Genomic DNA, 20,558 nt, shown 5'->3' on the forward strand with positions numbered 1-20,558 from the left:
TGCTGGCACAAAACTACAAAAGAAAAAAATAAAAAAGCTGGGCTGCTAAAATGTTTTCCTCTGGAACATCCTGAGTAGTTTGGGAATGGCACCAATGCTCTCCTGGCTAAGGAATGACTGATGTCTCTGCAGGCCTGTGCTGTATCTTTAGATGTCATGGGTTAATAAGGTCATATTTTTAATCTTGTTTAAAACTTTTGCTTAGGCTGTGCAAGGTAGGCCAAACAAAGCATTAAACTCTATTAGTTGAGGATTAGAAGAAAAATCTCAAATCCTGCTGTTTTCAATATTTAAATGGGCCAAAGAAAAGCTGCACATAGCTTTCAGGAAAACTAATAAAGTCTATTTTAGGAACTATAAAAAAAGATGACATTTTAATTCAAGTAACATTAAATCCGAATGACATCAAAGGTCAGAAAAATCAAATATTCCTTGAAAACCAACCTAATCAGTATTTAGTAAAGAACTTCTCCACCTGTGGTTGAGCTTTACTATTAAAAAGTCAACTTTTTTACTCAGGCATTATCAAATCGTATGCAAAGAACACATTAACAGATTATCATAAAGCAAACAAATTTAATTTTAATGTTAATTTCTGGTTTACTTTACAGATAATAGAAATCACAATTATTTGGAAAAAATACTTAAAAGTTTAAATAGAACATTTCAAAGGATAAAGATTCAGTTCACCCTGAAACCTTCTGCATCTCCCAGTCAGAAAAATAATTTTTAAAATGGGTGAGGAAATTAATTCTCACAACAAAACATGATAAAGAATTGGGGGGGGAGGGTGGATACAGACAGATGGACAGGGATGATGGGACACCTTCACACCATTTATCTAATTCTTAAAAGCAAAGAAGTTTGAGTTTCTTGGTCAGTGCAGACATGTTAGGAAACCTTTGAGAGTTCTGCAGCTCTGGAGAATATATAGACCATTTTAATAGGTCATTTTAAAATGCAGTCACACAGTGCTAATACAGAGGCTTTGTCTCCTTTACAAGGCTGTAAACAGCCCAGCCCCTATCACCTTCAGGGACTGGTGTAATGCATAAATTACCTTTATTTCTGAAGCAGTCAAACTTCGCTGACTCTTGAACCTGCTGACACAACAACTGCAGCAGGGCAAGGCTTCCCTTCCCCAGGCAAGGCACTGCAGTTAATGAGTCAATTTGCAAGTGGAAGAGCCAGAATGAAAATCTTACAAAGCAATTCATTTGCCTCTGACTTTTTATGGTAGAAAATGACATAGCTGTGTTTCACACAGGTGCATCTCCCTGCTTTTTCAGGTACTGCCAACGAATGTGAATGCCCAGGGAAGCAGCCACGGGCTGTCCCCTTCTGCTCACCTTCAAAAGCCCATCAATTACACACTGACAGCCAATGAAAACTTGATAGATCAATTCTGTTTCAAAACACAACTCCGTTCTTTGACAGGCAGTCATGCACTTCACAGGCACGTGGGATTTAAACATGCCTATTCAACTAAATAAAATGTCTTTGATGCAGTGAAACATGCTGATGGATTTAATAAATATTCCATAAAATCAGCATTAAAATTTATTTACTGAACCTTATGGAAACTAAGAGCACTACCTGCCAATCCACCTCAGAGAAACAGAGCTGTGCAGTCAAGATCTTCAGACACAAGACCACGAGCAGGGAAATTCAATTAAGGTTTTGCTACCAATCCACATGACAAAAATCCTGCAGTACTTTACAATTCAACTAAAAGATAAATTTGTTTTAGCCTGGGTTATTTCTAAGAGAACATGGCAATTACCTCAAAATACAATAGCTAGAACAGCAAAGAGGGCAGAGGCCAAGTTAGAGGCACTTGAAAATGGGGAAAAATAGCTGCCTAGAGTATTTGGAGTGAAGCTGAAATAATTCATCTTACACCTGTGACAAAGTACCAATTTTACAGACAAAACTACTAAAATGCAATAGCAAAACCCACTACATATCTTCTGCAAACTCAACACCATTTATAGCACACTGCTGAGACACCTCAGTAGTTCTGCCAGCTTCAAAGAGATTTTTCTGGTTTGTGCTGTTCAAGCCCAGAAAGGACAAACCCTTGCAGTGCCAGGGGGCAGGAGCTGCCTCTCAGCAGTTCCACAGCAGTAACTCTGCACAGCTTACAACTGAAATAGGATTTATTTGGGTCCTCGCTTGCAGTGCAGCTGAAAGAGATTTTCTAACCACTTTAATACTTCGTTCTTGGTAAGCACCTGCTAAAATGAAATGGCACCCGAGGCACAGGGGACTGACACAATGCATCCTAAAAAGCACTTTACAGTCAGTGTGTGCTGGTAACTGACCACACAGGGGTTGAGCATCTCCCTGGAAGCACAAGACCCTTCGTGCAGAGCAGTTTCCCCTCCCTACCACTATGCTCCTGCCTACACCACCTTTCCTCCACCCCAACACCTACTTTGCTTTGAAAATTCTTTGTTTAATGTCTACAAAATTCCAGGTACCAACACCTGTGTCATTCAGCTACTAGAGATCTGTGAGAGGAAATAATACCAGAAAAAAGAACTGTGAGGATAAACTATTTGCTTTCTCTGTAAATAAGTAACACCTTTTGGGGAAAAAAAAAAAAAAAGAAGAAACCAACAGGCTGAATAATTTTGTCATGATATACTTTGAATTAAAGACACAGTTAAAAATTGATTATGTTGTACAGATCTAACTGTGGCCTAAATTATTTGGGAGAACTTAGTTCAATTATCCCCTGAAGCATAATCACTTTCTCACACAATATGCAATGCAATGTATGGAGTAGACAATACAAAAAGGGCTTCTACAAAGATTCCTTTTAAAGATTGTGAAAAGCACTGTAAGTTGCTTTATCACTCCTTGTTTTAATACACTGCAATATCTTTCTCCATGACTAACATGCATATCTTACTCTGTAGCCACATGAACACATGAACAGATGACAAGAAATACAAGCACAAAGACATACCTTCTATTAATGGAATGACAGAACCATTCTCCAAGTTAAAAGTCAAGAAACACAAATTACTGAAGCGCTGACTAAAAAAAAAAACCACATCACAGCTCAGCGAAAATAGAAATTTTGTTATATTTGATCATTATTTACATTGCAGTGTTAGGGGCTGAGATGTGACTTGTTTCTTATCTTTGGGAATGATATCACAATGAAATTATATCAAACTCTAAAAAAACGCATCCCTGAATATAAACGTAATGAACTCCATTTTTAGGTCTATCTCTGCCTCCTGTGATACCTGAAGTGCAAAGGTTAAAGGGTAACTATTCTGCCTCTATGGCTATCCTGATGCAAAGACTGGTTGTGGGCAGACTTTGCTCCTGAGGAAGTTCCAGGACTCCGGCAGCACGCACGTGGCACCCTGGTCATAGCACCTGCCCAGGTGGATGTGGCACAGAGATGCTATTCTGGCTCTAAGCCACCTTGAGGCTCCCCTTTAGCTTTGCAAATTCCTACATAAAACCAGTTTAACTGGTTTACAGTCCCTTTATACCTGCTAGTGGCACAAAGAGACCATCACAGACACAATATTAAGAAGCATAATTCTGCTTATCCTGCTCCACTTACCTCAACTAATTAACTAGCAATAGTTTAGGTAAGGGATGAAAATAGAATTGTTCACAAAGAGCTCTGTGATGTATGAGCTTGACAAAGGCCCTTTAGTTCCTGCTGTGCAATTAAACACCTCTGTAAATTGCAAACCCTGCCTGTAGCTCCCCAGGCATTCAGAGGGGAACACACCGGTGTCATTTTCTTGCTCTTAGTACAAGTAATTAAAGCATATTGCACTGAAAGGTGTCCTCAGAAGTTTAGCATTCTCTCTAGACACTCGATACAATAATTAACAAGGCTGTAGAGTCTTCAGAGGACACTGTGATTCCTTTCTGGTTCAGAAGGACACCTCCGACCCGGCAGGAACGGGAGGGCTCAAACTGCTGAATCATCTTGCCTTGTACAATTCACTACTTGGAGACAATCAAACTGTCAGGAAGCTGTCAGGAAGCAGGGACCTTTTTAATTATTTATTTAAGTATTGTGAATGTAGCCATTATTAACACAGAATAAATTAAACGTCCATTGCCCATCACATTTTTTAAACACTTCTGCCCCAGCTGTGCAGCAGCACTGGAGCACAGCACACGACACCTCTTGGGATGTGCCCTCTGCTGTTCCAAGCTGGTTCTTTGTACAGCCACTCCTCAGAGCAGAACCAGCCTCCTGGGCTCTCCTGGATCTCTGCATGCCCAGAAAAAAAGACTGTTGTGGGAGTGTAGAGTGCCCAGACATTGCATACACATGGACCAACAGCACCTGCTGTTACATCTGGGCCATTTGTTGTGCTGTTCATCACCTCACCCTTTGCTTTCAAACACAGGCAGGTAACAGCAGCTTTGTGTTGGGGGGTCCTGTTCTCACCTTCAAAGTACTTTTGTCCAACCTTTGAAACATCAATTTGATGAGCGTCCTTGGCTCTAAAACTGTTTTGCAAATGCCTGCATTCCAGTAACTTCTTCAGCCAGGGTTGGGTATGAAGTTTTAGAAGAGAAGGCAATCACATCCCAGAGCTCTTCAGGGGTTGGTGCACAAGAATGAGAGGAATAGCTCCTATAATGGCTGATGACCTCAGTGCTACTTAAAGCTGAAAAAGTACACAGCTGGCTAAGTGCCAATATTAAATGGAAAGAAGCCCTAAAATAAAAATGGCTGGACCAGTGGATGCCAAATAAGTGTAAACACAGACCAGCCAAAGCAGGATGCAATGCAGTAGAGAAGACAATGACGAGACAGGTGGAAAATGGTTGGTCCTGAAAATCCCTTGATATTTTTTTTTAGTGGTTACGATCTGTGTTATCATCCGAAACACTTCTGGCATGTGATACTGTAGACAGATGATTTAGAAGGTGGTTGCCCCTAGCAGTGACAAAAGGCAAGGTTTTTTGCCTCACTCAAATGAATAGCAATTTCTAACGTATTTCACTATTTTCCCCTGGTATGTCTAAAAAATTCCATTAAACTCTCAATGATCTAAATCCTTAACATTTTCTAATTGATGTAGGATTTAGTATTGGTAGCTCCTAAGTTCTGAATGATAATCTGAACAGGACAGCAGTTAAGGCAGGGGATGCAGACGCCCCCCCCCAAAAAAAAAAAAGGACAGCTATTTGGACAGGAACAAAGGAACTGTTTACTAAACTGTGCAGCTGTCACTGAGAGTTAATATTTCAGAGATATTAACATTAAATGCTTTGCTCACCATACTTTGTTACAGCAATGTTAAACTGCTTTCACTGACTCAAGTCTTTCCTTCACAGCTATTAAATCCAGAATTTTTACCATGGGCAAAGTCTGAATTCAGGAAGATTTCCACAGTTATCTTCAAAGATAAAGAGCTGTCAGGTATATGTGACTTTGCTCATATGCCTTAAAGAATTACAGACTCAGCATTATGAGCAGAAACTAGAACAGCCCCTATTGATCTCCATTTTTGAGAAGTTCAAGTTCTTAAGAAGTCATTCTTAAGAATGTGCTGTCTTGCCCAAATGGTGTTTTCCACTGTATACTTAATTAAAATACAAATTTCAGTAGAAAGACAGTTTTCTGAAAAACATTTTAGATGTCATGTTTCCACATAAAGACTTAGCATAAAGTTTCCTCTGAAATACCCAGAAAAAAAAATCTTGTGAGATTTGTCAAGGCCTGACAGATTTCAAGAGTTGTAGCTGTGTATTCATACTTCCAGACTTGTATGAATTTACTATGGCTGTGCACATAAACTGCAATTTTATGACATGGAGCAGCTAAATATTGGAATGAGCACATCTGAAAATGTGTCCCTTGAAGACCCAGGCCAGGGCACGGAGAGGCAGGTGTAACACAGCACACAACAAAGCAAGGTGCTGACAACTTTGGCTCTAATCCATCAAAGCACTTAAGCACATGTTTAATTTTAAGCACATGAGTAATTCTATCAACTTTAATAGGGCTACTCATGGTTTAAGTACTGTGATGGATGGGGGCCAGAATGCCCAGAACCTTTAAGAATGCTGCATGGCCTATGTTACATGGAGAAAATACAGCATTCTCCCACTGAACAATTAAGTTATAAATACTTTGAAAGCAAAATTTCCCATAAGTTGAACTCAGCTATGCTTATGTAAACTCAGAGATGTAAGTTCCTCCACAGCCTTTCAAGATAAAATATGATGAGGGTTCTCATGTAGAAGATGTCCACAAATTTTTATTTTGCCCTTCTTTTTCTCTGACAGCTCTGCCCATCACAATTTACTTTGCAAGAGGGAGATTAGTTAAGTAGACCAAAAATTTAGCCACTAGTAACACTCTTAAATAAGATGCCTGTGGTTGCAGTTTGCAAACATCAGTACTAAGCCTTTCTTACCTGTCTCATACCTGTGTCCAATTGCAACAGGTTAAAGGGTGCAGTAACTCTTGTCTAACATTTATTTTGGATATTCAAAGCTGTGCACATACCTCTTTTGTACAGATATAAGGCGTTGCAAATATGTGTCTTTAAGTAAAATTTGGATTTCTTTGAAGTATTTTATACAGCCAATATTAAGGATGTGAAAAGTCCTTAATAAAGTCCATACCTGCTCTGCAAATTTCTAGCCAGGACAGCCTCTCTAAATCAGTGGTGACTTACTTGATTTCTAAATCACTCACTAGAAAATTCTTGATCTTGTTTTATCTTAATATGGCTCCACAACAGGTGACCAAGTCTCATAAAATAATTTGCTAAGAAAGGGAAGAATGGAGCAATTTAAGAAATCGCTTACAAATTATTTTCTTCTTGTTTTTTTGTTTGTTTGGTTGGTTGAAGTTTTTTACTTGTTGGTAAACAAGCAGCAGAAAGAACACAAAACCAGATTATCTCATGTGTGGACTATGCATTCTGAGATATCTGCAGCAGGGGAATTACACACTACTACTTATGAGATGGATTTTATGGCAAATGAAATACACCTCCAAGGAACTTAAAAATTCCATTAAACACAATTCAAAAGAAAAAAAAAATAAAACTATGTTACTACAGAGTTCCCACTTTTTACCACAACTGTCAGTTTATTAAAACTGCATCTAGAAACAAATTTTTCAGGGCTACTACTGTTCACAGACTTAATAATAATTTTGACAATCTCTGACTTGAAAGGCTTTGTAAGTTATCACAAAAGTGTTTTACAGTTATTTTTATATAACAAATGAGTTTATCCTTGACTTCTAGTATTTCTACTTCACTTGTGCACATTTATCACAAAAAGCTTGTGTGAGCCACAGGCTTGGAACCCTTATTGAGAAGGGAAAGAAGGCACAGTGACTGTGTCTGCAAAAGGCAGTCCAGAGTAATTATGACAGAAGTAAACTTTTCTCCAAGAAAACCTCCAGGAGATCAAAACTGGACTTCAGGCAAAAGCAAACCAAAACAAAAAAGCACCACAGATTCTTCTTGGAAAAAGAAAACAAAAAACAAACAAAAAAAAAAAAACACACCAAAAAAACCCCACAACAAAACCCCAAAAAAACCCCACAAACAAACAAACAAAAAAACAACACGGCTGTGCTTGTTTCTGAGTGAAATCCTCAGCATCACACACAACAGTCAGATAAAGCTGTCTTTATTTCATATTAATATGTCCAATGCTTTTGCCACACTGTGCCATCTTTAAAACAAGGAATGTGCTTTATCTTGAGAGCTTCTGTGTCCTCACAGCTTCCAGTAATGCACTGGTTAATCAGGGCTGTTACTCTACATTCAAACATACACACACTTCAGTTCTGCTCCAAAATGGAATTCAAAGCAGTTTCTTCTCCTTTCAGGGTGGTTTTAAAATATTTTTTCCAGAGTCCCACTCGCTGTTAATTGATCCTCCTTTACCTCTGCACAAGTGTCAGTGAGCAGGTAATCCTCAACAGAACAAACCCATCAACATCCACCAGAAATAAACCATTCAGCTCTGATACCCCTGATTACAGCTCACATGGAGCTTCACTGATCAATACTCAGCCTCATGTTTACAGAGGTTTGTTAATGCCACAGTCACACAACTGTTCATTAATATCTATGCAGTAAGAAGCAAGTATATTACGACACGAGACGACGAGAATTAAAAGCAAAATTCAGTGTGAGTTAATTCCACTGAAAGAGCACTTGGACCAGAAAATCAAAAGTCCTGCATACAGAGTCTCAAGTAACCTGACTGCACTGCTATTTATTTTGCATCTCCCATACCACTGAATTTAGTACTAAATTTTTACTGAGACAAGACCGTGCCAAATCTCAAGGTGGCACGAGGCAGGGGCAGAATGCCCCCCTTAGCTGGAGTGCTCAGAAGCTGTGACAAAGCAACTCTGCTGTGGGCACCAAACAACACTCACCACAGGGAATCCAGCAGGGAACATCTTGCACAAGCCTTAGCATCGTTCTAAAAAAAGATTTCAGCAGTAAAAAGTAATTCTTTGTTGGTCTAAACCAACACCTGCTTTTTCTTATGAAAGGTCTCCTCCTGTCACTGGTGCTGCTGAGCCCTCTGCAGACACCAAAGCTGCTCCAGCTCCTCCTGGAACATCGCTGGAAGGGAACACAAAACCTGCCCCTGGAGATTAGCACGTTCCAACCCTAAAGCTCTGAGGTACAGTAACATTGGCTTGGTTACAGCAAAGGTCATTCAGATCAAGTTAAGGCTGCCCTCAATGTAAAAGAAAAAGGTATAGTTTATATCTGTTAAGTGAACAACTGAAGTATTCACATTTCCTACATGGGAAACTCACGGGAAATTTCTGTGATTGCTGTTTTGGACAAAGAAGTCAAGGAAGCATGGATTCTCCTGTAAGTTTTAACATCTGTTTTCTAATATTTTCAAATCCCTTTTTGTTACAAACAACACTTATGCCTCCTGAAACTAAAATTACAGGAGGAGTTTTCCATTGCACCTTACTCGTGCAACTGCCAGTGTTTTTGGCCAGTTTCATGTTCTGAAAAAGTTTTCTCTGTTTTAGTCCTCCAAAGTAACAGGAATTAAAAATCACATCAATAAATTATGATCTTAAGAAAGGTAGTCTCTAAGTACAGCCAAATTAAACTTTAAACTCAGCAAAGCTAAATGAAAATTGTGGCTGCTACTGTACTTTCCTCATCTGCTCAGCAAAGCTCCAGTGTATTTAACACACACATATCCTGACACCAACTTGCTGTGCAAAAGAGATGAACCACGCTGAATTTCAAAGCCAACACTAGAAAAAAGAAGCATAAGGCAATAGCACAAAGAATCAAATTTGTGAGTAAAGAAATTCTCCCAAAGCAACTACACACCAAAACCATCAGTCTCAAAGGCTACAACCACACTGGTAACAAGTCCAAATTCAGGTATTTTTGTACTAATTACCTCTGGTGGCCCAGAGATCAACAGGTATCAGGCAATAGCTCCCTTTAAAGTATCAACACTGATTTCTATAATTACATTTCATATGATACAAGGTATTTCAATTTCTTTTCCAGTTATTAAAAGTTTTGCACTACCAGAAGTGAAGATGATATAACAAAATTATTTGTAAGTAAACACCAAATATTACCAGGCAACAACACCAAAAATACCCTCACTTCTCTCCAAGCACAGACACCATCAGCACCACATTAAACCCATTAGCAAAATTCTTCAACCAGTGTCAGGGAATATTGTTTCAGGCAACAGTGTCTACCTGCTGTTCTTGCTGTCCTGACTTTAGAATACACTGTCAACTAAGACATAAAAAATACCTATTTTTTTTCTGGACATCTAGGGTTCTATTTACAGAAAAGCTGGTGTCAATTTACTGAGGGAAACACAAGTTTCTGTACTGCTACTTCTGAACTAATTTTGCTTTGGATTAAGCAAAATTTGATACAGAGGAGCTGTAGAAATGAATCTGAAAGCACAATACACAGTTCCCATACCTAGACACTGTATTTCCCCATTATGCCCACTCACTTAAAATGCACAGTAAGAGAACAATACTTTCAGGCCACATTCCAGGGAACCCCACCTTTAGTACCAAGGGAGTTTATATAACCAGGAAAGTACCATTTAGGACCAGAATGGTTCATGGATGTTGCGGACAAACAAATTCTGCATCCAAACTAGAGCCTTACCTAACGCTACACAAGTTAACTGGAAAAATTCCAAACAGTTCTTGTTAAACAGTCTGCAAGCCACAATGTGAAGAAACTTTCACTTTACCATATTTAACATCTACATATATTTGAACTCAACCTGTAAGAAGAATGACCTTTTACTGAGCTTAAAATTGGAAATTAATGATACCTGAATAAGCACATTTATTTTCATTTCCCCGATAAAAGGGAAGTTATATTGTTGTAATTTAAGTCAAACTGTGACAATGGCACAATTATCATGTCCTGGCCTTGACCTGACATTTCTAAATGATAACAAAAAAGTAAAAGACACAGTTCATGCTGACAGTATGTAATGAATGAGAATGTTAGGCCAAAAGTTATGTGAGAAATTATTTGCTGATACTTAGCTCATCGGTTAGAATATACAGCACCCCGTCGTAATTGTCCAATTCCTTTCACAACATATGGTTCTTTAAATACAAATAATATTGTTTGAATGAGAAACTTACACACAGCTGAAGAAAACAATCTCAAGAGAGTGTGTATAACACTGCAAATTACTTAAACAATATTGGTTGGGCACAATTATTGATCCAACCAGCTGCTACTTCGGGTTCAACAAAACCACAGCAAAAGCTCTGAGAAGCTTGGTTTTACCTGAATCTGACTGACCTCAGTGGCACCCAGCTAGTGCAGATGTATTAAACCAGGCAAAACAACTTCTTCACTGGATTTGCCTTCTATTTGAAACAAAGGAAAACTTGAAACTTCAAAAGGAAAATGAGGGTTTTTTAGATTACTCAAGTACTAGGCTTTTTTAAAGAAACAGACAAACATACTCAATGTGACTTAACTTCAAAAGTTGCTATGAATTTCACTTCTTGGAGTTTCTGAAGTGGCAGTGGTAGAACTTGAAGAGGAATCACAGTGAATCTCGTATGTTTTTTTCCCTAATTCTCCCCAAGTGCCATTTCTGACACATAATACTGGACTACACAAACCATTGGTCTAAACTAGTGTTGCACTGATTCTTAGAAATTATCTTCCTAGAAAATTCAGCAGACCAGATGCCACTATGCTACAGAAAATGTGTGCTTAGTACCACAGATTTGATTTAAAGAATTTGGTGAATCATCAGTATCTACAACATTCTAAAACATATTATTTATGAGATACATAAAACAGACTACACAAAATATTTTTTTAATCTAAGTAAGAGAAGCTGCTTCTTAGCCATGGGGTAAGAAGATACTTCCCAGCTACTGGGAAGAGAAAGAGGACAATGGACTCTGCTGTAGCAATCACTGTCATACAAGAGGGACAAGGCTTTCCTTCCAAATGTTTAACACATAGGACTGAAAAACCTTTTTCTCTGTGGAAAGTTTCAAAGAAAGACAAACCAAGATTATTTCCACCAGGTACAAGAGTGTATTTTCAACACATGCAAACAATATGCTGAAATGCCCAACAAATTTACTACCTGGAAATCAGATAACCACACCAATGTACCTACAGCATAATGATATTCCCTGGCACCTCCTCCTGTACTTTTGTGCAGGAATTAAGAGGAGTTGAGACTTACAGAACACAACATAACCAACTGCACATGCTGTGTGTTCCAAACACATTTATGAAATGTTTCAGTTAAGTATCTTGGTAGGTTATTAATCGTTGGTGTTGGCAGCAAAAGGCTACATTTCTATAAAAGATATTACTGTAAACCTGGCCATAAACATTTTTATGAGTAAGTTTTTTGTAAAGCATTGCACTGACATGAGCTAGTCAATCCTTTCCTAGGGGGCAGATTAAGTATTAAAGTACATCCAAGGTGTGGCATCGTATCAGTTTACCCTTAGTGGCAGTTAAACTTACACAATTAGAGAAAAATTCTACATCAGCTTCATCATTTGAAACCAGAAGCTTGTGACAATGCTGAACTCTTCCAAGTGATTCTGAGGCGAGGAATCCCAGTGGACAACTTACAGCCTGAGCTGTGTAACTACAGATTAAGTCACTAGAGGGGAGAAAAAGATAACATAACCACTTTCACACTATATAACAATTATGAAATCCACAAGGTATGAAGGTAGTGCAAGTGTTCTGTCTTGAGAATTGTGCCTCAGGAGTATTTAAAATAGTTGTCTGACCTAGCTCTGCATTTATCCTTTCTGCATTCGCAATCAATAAAAAAAGAGAGGGGAGAGAAAAAAGTATCTGGGTGATAATTTCAGTGTAGGCAATCAACATTCATATCCAGCATTAATATTCAGGAAATACCCCAAGCCTCAATCATTAATGATTAAGTATCACCACACCCTGGAATATTTTACTACCTATCTGTATTGACATCATGAGATCCAAACTTCAAACGTAACTGCTTGACATTTTAAGGATCTTCTTGGAACTCAGGGACACTCACTAGAGCTACAGAAACTCCTGTGTCAAGGCAACAAAAAACTGAATTAAAAAAGCTGTAGTTTCAACTTCCAAGACACTTGAGTAGTCTGAGGAAACTTTAGGATATTTTAAATATAAACAATTATTTTCTGGAAGACAGAATTTAGAAGATTTAAACCTTAGACTGACTTCTTCTATTTAATAAGAAATAATAGCTTACACTTTATAATTTCACCTCACAACCCAATTTGCCAGCTGCACTCCTGAGCTTGCACATCCCAGCTCTTGGTGAACATTCAGCACATGGAAATGGCTCTGGGAGTCAGAACCACCCTGGGACACCCAACAGGGCACAGGAGTTATGTGTTCCAATGAAGCAGAGGTGGCCACATTTAAATGTTTATCACCTTTTGCAGTATTATTACTTTTAAAGACACTGATGACAAATCTGAAGTAAATCATGTGTTTACTTTCATTTTGCAAAAAGGACATTTATTTTTGTGACAAAGATGTTCTCCCCAAAGTAACTGGGTGTCCTATTTTGTTGAAAGATGGATAAAAAGAGAAAAGCAACAAGCAAACTGTATTATCAAATTAGATGACACATTTGCTTGAAAACCTAAAGTTTAAGGCAGTGAGGCCATGCTGAATATCACTGCATATACAGTTACTTACAAAGGGTTAATGTACAGTATGCAGCAGTTGTCATAGATAACTATACTTAAGAGTTCAATAAATTGGTGGAAGGATTATAGTGCAGTTTTATTACCAACTTCAACACTTTTACTGATGTGCTTATTACTTTTTTTATAGTGTGCTGCTCTTGAGCAACCAGTTTATAATATTTACCCTTTTAAAACTAGATATACAGAGAATACATATATATATATAAAAGGGCAACTAAGTTTACATGGCAATACTGGTGCAGCAACAAACACACCACACACATATATATATATACACAGAGTAATTATCCACATCTTGCATGGACAAACCTACTTACATGCCTAGAGGCAAGAGGCAGCTGCCAAAATCCACGTATTTTATAGATTACAAAAAAAAGCATGAACTAGGACTGGTCTTCTTCTCTTAGAAAATGAGGATAAAAATACCACCACTACAAACAGTTTTTGTATATACATCACACACACAGACTTTTTTTTTATCTCTAAATTACCTCTATTAGCTGCAGAATGTCAAAAGAATTTTTAGTCCAACACAAATAACCCTTAGAAGTTAGTGATAAAAATACTACGTAACACTAGGATGTTTTTTTCATTTGCTTTTTAACCATTTGCAAGTATAGTTCTTTTGCATGCCTTCCTTAATTCAATTTATCCTTAAACCTACAATGATCTAGAATTGTTTCTAGTGCTCACATTAAAATCGACAACCAGCTGACTTAAATTCACTGAAACAACAACTGGAGAATAATTCACCACCCCTCACACAGAGCAAAACCCAGCTCCTCCCAGGCAGGCACTCCTTTGGGTCTGTGATTCAGATGAACACACAGACTGATTCAAAATGTGCATATTCTGTTAGTAGCAGCTCCAAGCACCACTCTACCTGTAAAACACCTTCCCCTCTGTGGAACAGGAGAGCAGGAAGCCACCTTGCAAGGTTAAGCTGTAGATTTGCACACTGAGCATCCCTTTTTTTTTGTGTGTGTGTGTTTATCTGCATCACACAGCAAACGCCTCCTGAATAATCCTGCCTGGTTTTGTTCACTTTAGCCTGAATAGTGTCAAAACACCCATGTGGAGATGCAGTGTGTAACCACAGGCTGAGCACAAAGCATGTAAAAATGTGTGTAAAAAGCCTCACTGGAGTATGTCCAACACGTGGATCTGTGTGCCACAGACACCGAGGGTGTAACTCACAACACATCCTACTTTGTGTATAAATTGACACATCCCCGTTTCTGACACATTTGCAGCACATCCCTGCTTTACTACCCTCTCTCAGAAATGGAGTAAGCATCTTCCTAAGGCCACCATCTTCAGGAAAAAAATGAGTGGGAAGGGAAGGATTGAACTGTGAACAGCCCTCTAGACCAGAACTTGTAGGACAGCCCAGTTCTCTGGTGTCTCTTCATGGCACACAACTGGGTAATTCCAGGCAGGCTGTGACAGGGAAAGTGAGTTTCCACAGTGTCAGAGCCTGCTGTAAAAAACCCCACATTCACATTTAAACTGCTTTTTAGGAGTTAGTTAAAGGATTCAAAATTACCTTTTTATATAGGAAGTCATTGGCAATGATGTCCTAAATTAAAAAGAGCTCAAATTATGGCAGTCTTAACTCAGATACTTTCTAATTTGTGTCCTCAGTAATGTTGCTTTGGTCAGCCTACATGAAACACAAAGTTTTCCTTTTGAATAACCTAAAACCAGAATCATTTTCCCAAATCAGCTTTCACTTCCTTTCTGATCTCCTTTGCTATGGTAGTTTGTTTGCTTCTCAGATCACATTTTGCACAGGAGACAGAATATAGAAGTAAGTTCTATTTACTGCTTTATAAGCATTACAGCATTATCAAGTAATAAAGGACTTACACACAATCTTTCATACTTCTAATTTGGAAGGCTTTGCAGGTTATAAATATTTTAATGAAACCCAAAACACTGCAGGTGCATCTGCATGCAATAAATAGAGAGTGCTGGCTATGTATCTGCAAACACACGAAGAAAAATCTTCCCAAGCCCTCCAGATAATCTGCAGTTCAACCAGAAACATGGGAAGTCAATACAGGTCAGAGAAAGAAATACATATACTAAACTCCTTCACTCTTGGGATTAAATCCTGCCCTCTGCTCTAGGAAGCATAAACATAATTGTGCATCACTCACTGAAAGAAAAAAAATAGTTTTTATTTCATAATCTTACGATTGCTTGATCAGTACTTGGAAAATAAAGATGCTAAATATTATTAACTTTTTCAGAATATCAGCTCCAAACTTGCCACTCCCCATTTCCTTCCCTCGTAACTCTCTTCATTCATGTCATCAGAAGGCATCTTATTTTCAGCAACAACTACTCACTTTTTTTTGAATGCTGTTGGATGTGCAGAACTACTGTTGAGGTTGCTTGGCAACTAGTGAGACATATCAGAAGGAGAGATAAGGTCCAGAATGAATGGAACTGAAGAGGACTATATTTGGTTTCATTAGGAAACACTAATGCACTCAACTACACCTATACTGATGTGAATTACCTATACTAAGGTGAAATTTTGATGGTTTTTTCAAAATACAGAGATCCATAATCACAGAGTAGCACTAAATCCAGTCAGCCACCTTCTCAGCCACCTTCATGTCTCCCTCTACAGAACAGACTTCAGAACCAGAGCTGTGACCTGGGCGAGCACTTCAGAACAGCATGGAACAATCAGGAAACACAGATATTTGGTAAGTATTTTGAAGAATTTTAGGCCAGAGAGGATACTTCAGTACTTCAGTTTGCCTTTCAGTGTATCACAAACCATGTGCTTCTCCATATGCTTTAGTGTTGAGATGAAATTTCAAATAAAACAATTATTTCTGAAAGTCACAATTTGAAATGAGGGAAGATTGAGCACCCAGGACTTCTGCAAGGGCAGAGAACTGCTTACAAAAAGTCTGCTCTAATGATCCAAGGAGGTCAAGAAAGCCTTGAGCAGGAGAAGATGGAAACAAGCCTAGCAGTCCCTAGTGAAAGAGTTTCTTATCTGAAGCACTTCAACTAACTTTGTCTGTATCACTTGAGAAGAATCAACCAGTCTGGCCCAAAAGAGGATCTTCTGACATCACCTTAGACCCTGCCCAATCTTTGATGCTTCAGGAGGAAGTGAAAACTGTGATAAAACAAGCAGCAGAATTATTTTAAGGGAAAAACCAAAACCAAAAGTCAAACCCCACGCTTCCCCACCTCTCTGATGCCCGTGGGCAGACACAGGGCTGAAAGGTTTCAAGGCTTCAAACACCAACACAGAATTGAAAATACATATTAATGTTCAGGGTAGGAAAAGGAGGAATTTGCAGACTTTGTGCTCCTCAAGGCCACAATGGGTACCGTGTCAGGAAAGGTGAATCTTCAGGTGGATTGAAATATGGTTTAAAAATAAACACCTACCTCCCTCAGATTGCTTAAATGAAGCTTCTCTTTCCCAACAAATTATTTCAAATAAAGTATCTCAATGTTAAGGAAGTCAGTCTCATGCCTGCCCTTGTTTTTAGGCATCTTTCTCACACAGCACCACCTCTGTATGGCCATGAAACCACATCTGGACACCCCTCCTCTGGACCTGAGACAACTCCTGGGGCTTCCTTTTATTTTTAAGTTCTTCCCAATAATTCCACATCCTTCATGAAGTGAAGGCACCAGCATGGGGTATACTATTTTAATAACACTCTTATCAGATTTGGAAGTCCCCTCTATCATTTATGTTTCACTTTCCCTTTTTTTAGTCGTCCAAGCCTGCATTTGTCTTCTTGCCACAAAAACATCCCAAATCATACTAAGGTAATTTAACTAATTGACTTTTGAGTCCTTTTCCAATTTTACAGATAAAATCTAAACTCTGACTCCTGCGGGACTCTCTCATGTTCAGCTGCACTAAAACGAATTTCTGAAGTACAATTTATCAGATCACCCCTCCCAGTAATAATTATAAATAAGTTATATAAATTGGTGTTTCCCATAGTTTCTCACAGGATATCTTCATTGCTTTTTGAAAATACCAGATACTATTTCCACAACAGTATCACAAAATCACTCAGAGTTGATCCCAATATTTGCCCATCTAACAGATACCAAACTTCCTTTTCTGTTTGCAGCATTATCCAGGATGGAAACATACTTTCTTTTGGTAAGGAATATTATATATAGAACATTTCTATTTTCTCTACCTATGTATAACTTTGCCTTCTGCATTCAGTTAAAAAAAAAAAATCTGTGCCCAAACAGTATTATTAAAAGTGCAAAATATTCCTGTTTTCTTATTGCCTGAAATTATTATCAGAATGGAACCTATGAATTTCAGTTAAGAAAACAGAGGCCTTGGTTGACTCCAGTTAGTCCCAGAAAAAAATACATTAAAAAAAATTATTCAGCATGAATAAAACTGTGAAGAAAAAGTCATACATTATGCTGCTTACATGATTTCAAAATGTTTTTTCCAACTCCCTATGACTGCATAGAATATAGAAATATTTTACTAAACTCAATCTTTTTCACTCATTTCCTGCCCCTTACTTTACAGTGTCAAAAAGACATTTAGGTAACAGAACGTTCCCAAGTTCTTCAGTGATAAACATAAGGAAAGTAAACATTTGATTGCATAAGAAACAATTACATAAAGTGAAGTCTGTCCAATTAAGTGAAAGCAAAACACAGAGGCAGCACAGAGCATCCCAAGTTCCCAAGAGTTTGGGGAAATTAAGAGTGACACAGTCCTAGTTCAAAAAACTAACAGGCAAAATAGTTACATTTCAGATTTTCAAGTGTCCTACATGTAACTTACAGAGCATATTTTTATCTACAATGTTCAGCATAAGCAAAAGGCGTTCCTATGAGTAACTACTTCGAAACAACATTAATCATTTTGACATAGCAAAATTAAAAGGTTGCATCCAATTTCCAGGCATTTATTTTAGAGCACATCAAAACCCAGAACTTAAAATCCAGTAGCTTCCCACAACATAGAAATTTAATAACAAAAAACCCCCACACAACCCCATTAAGGCAAATCTTCCAGAAAGTTGTGTAACAAGCTTGCTGCAGAAGACACTGAGACAAAGTACTAGGAAACTTAATTTTTTTACTGAGCTCTGTAACTGTTTTGTCAAATATTTGGAAGTGTAGAAAGTGCTGCTCTGCCTGAGCTGCACATGGGCTTGGGGTTTGTGTGGTAGATTGGGACTGAGTGGTCCCAGCTTTCCTGAAAACCCCAAGTGCTTAACTGAGCCCTTCCCCTTTCAGTTATCTCTCTCATTTAAAGGAAAAATAATTTTCTTAGGCTTTGCATTGTGCTTATAGTTGTTTTTTTTTCCCATGAATAATGCAGTGCTGTGATTACACGCTAATTTCAGAAGATATTCAATAAAATCTTTTCAGTAAATGGCTATGTCCTCAGGATTACTATATTTTGCTTATTAAAATAATGTTGTTACAAGTCTAAGTTTTCATATTTATATTAAATAGTCTTAACCTGCAAAAAGCAAAAAAAAAAAAAAAAATGCAAAGCTGTGCCAGTCACTACAGTGCAATTAAATTAGAATTCATGAAACCAGCTAGTTTAATTTTTCCATAGTAATGCCACATTAAACCAAATTTCCCTAGCCTATTTTCATTTAAATTATCAGGGCTAAAACAGGAATTACACATAGTTCTCTGAGCTTAATGCGCCAAGTGTCCCACTACACGTTTTTATCTGTATTTTTTTAAAAAAATTAAAAACCAAACAAGACTGAAGCAAGGCATTCTTTTTTACTACAAACATAAGGACGAAATTTACTTCACAAACAGCCATTTCCTTGCAACATTTTCTAATTAATATGAGCAGTTATATTACACAGATAATTGTACTGTCCAAACAGAATAAAAATGTCGTAACTTGAAGGAAACCGAAGCTGTTTCTGTGCACACAGAGCTGCAGACAAGCAGGGAGTGTTTAAACCCCAGTGATGAAGGAGGCAGCAGTAAATCCCCCAGGTAGCTCTGAAGGTGCCATTCAAGGCTAAATGAAGCATCTCCTGGGACTCCACCAAACCCCAGAAGGAAACCCTGCACACCTCTGCCTGCTCCATTAGCTCACCCACCACTCCTGGGAGGCTGCAAGGGTGCAGCTGGGAGAGAGAATTATTTTCTAGGGCCTTAGCTAAAAAGACAAGTGAGCACAATGACTTATTCAATAGCCCTGTGGAGAATACAGGTAGCTCAGAGAGAAGGTCACAAGCTTTCCTGTACTTCTGTAACAGCAACACCTTTAAACAAAACATCTCACTGAGATATTCCACTACTACGTTTTTCAAAAAGTGGGTGCTTCTGCCTCTTAGCTGTCAAAAACACCCCTCAAGGCATTGATGTTTCTAAGCAAGCTCAGTTTTAAACAAGTAATTCTAATTAACTGCATGTTTACACGAGAATACAGTTGTAGAAATAACTATTAAAAGTTCTGTTAGAAATAACTATTAAAAGTGATGCAGCTACACTTGCACTGCATCCTAAATGCCTGGATTTACTATTAACTCAAGGTTCAACTGTTAAAGTAAAATGTAAGGCATGCTATTTTTAACATCAAGACTCAAGCTATACTAAAAAAAAAAAAAGAAAAACAAAACAACAACTCATCAGTGGAAATTCCTTCATTTCAACTTGAGAGCTCTGAATGGCCAAGATTAAGACGAGCAATTTCTGTATCTCAGCTCTTTATCAGAGATGGGACCTGGGCAACCCTAATACACAAATGCATGATATATCTAAAAATAAAGATGGAGATAACTTTGCCTGCTGGATTATACTTCAAAGCCTTAGCTCTGCCTGCCTCGATCTGAGACACTGGGGAAGGGGGTTCACAAAACTGGAACAAGAGCAGTATTTTCACTTTTTAGAAAAATGCCTCAAAACCCTCTAAACCTGCTCCCCCAGTCCAAGAGAACAACACAGGAGCTCACAACCTAAGAAACAGGAACAGCAAATGTCACTCACATCTAGATTGCTAGAAGGAGAAGGGAAAGGCACAGCTTTTATTAATAATATTTTTTTTTCCTTATGGGACAAAACCACAAGGTTTTAACATAATATAATTAGGAAAAAAAAATTCCCAGCTGGAATGACTGGCAAGAGACAAAATGTAGCTACATCATGAAGTAAAGGGAATCTTCAGGGTTTGCAATAATGTGAACTAATAGTTTTAATATCAAAAAGGTAACTGCAATAAGTTTAAGAGGATAAGGAGCACTCTGTTCATTTATAAACTAATTCAAGCATCCATCTGGAAAAATTAGTAGAAACAGTTTTTCTTGGAAAAATCAGA

The 20,558-nt window shown here is 38.1% G+C and overlaps 1 protein-coding gene across 5 annotated transcripts in view; it reads right to left on the reverse strand.

The window, feature by feature from the left end:
- GNAS (GNAS complex locus) overlaps positions 1-20,558 on the reverse strand; it is a 134,168-nt gene that overhangs the window by 53,689 nt on the left and 59,921 nt on the right. Inside the window, exon 3 of one of the 5 annotated variants that reach the window (XM_062504779.1) lies at positions 9,879-9,885. The exons of the other annotated variants lie outside the window; for them this stretch is intronic. Within the exon in view, the coding sequence (XP_062360763.1) occupies positions 9,879-9,885 (7 nt within the window). The remainder of the gene's footprint in view (positions 1-9,878; positions 9,886-20,558) is intronic. 5 annotated transcript variants of the gene reach the window in all.

Source organism: Cinclus cinclus, chromosome 18, assembly GCF_963662255.1.
Source record: "Cinclus cinclus chromosome 18, bCinCin1.1, whole genome shotgun sequence".
NCBI lineage: Eukaryota > Metazoa > Chordata > Aves > Passeriformes > Cinclidae > Cinclus > Cinclus cinclus.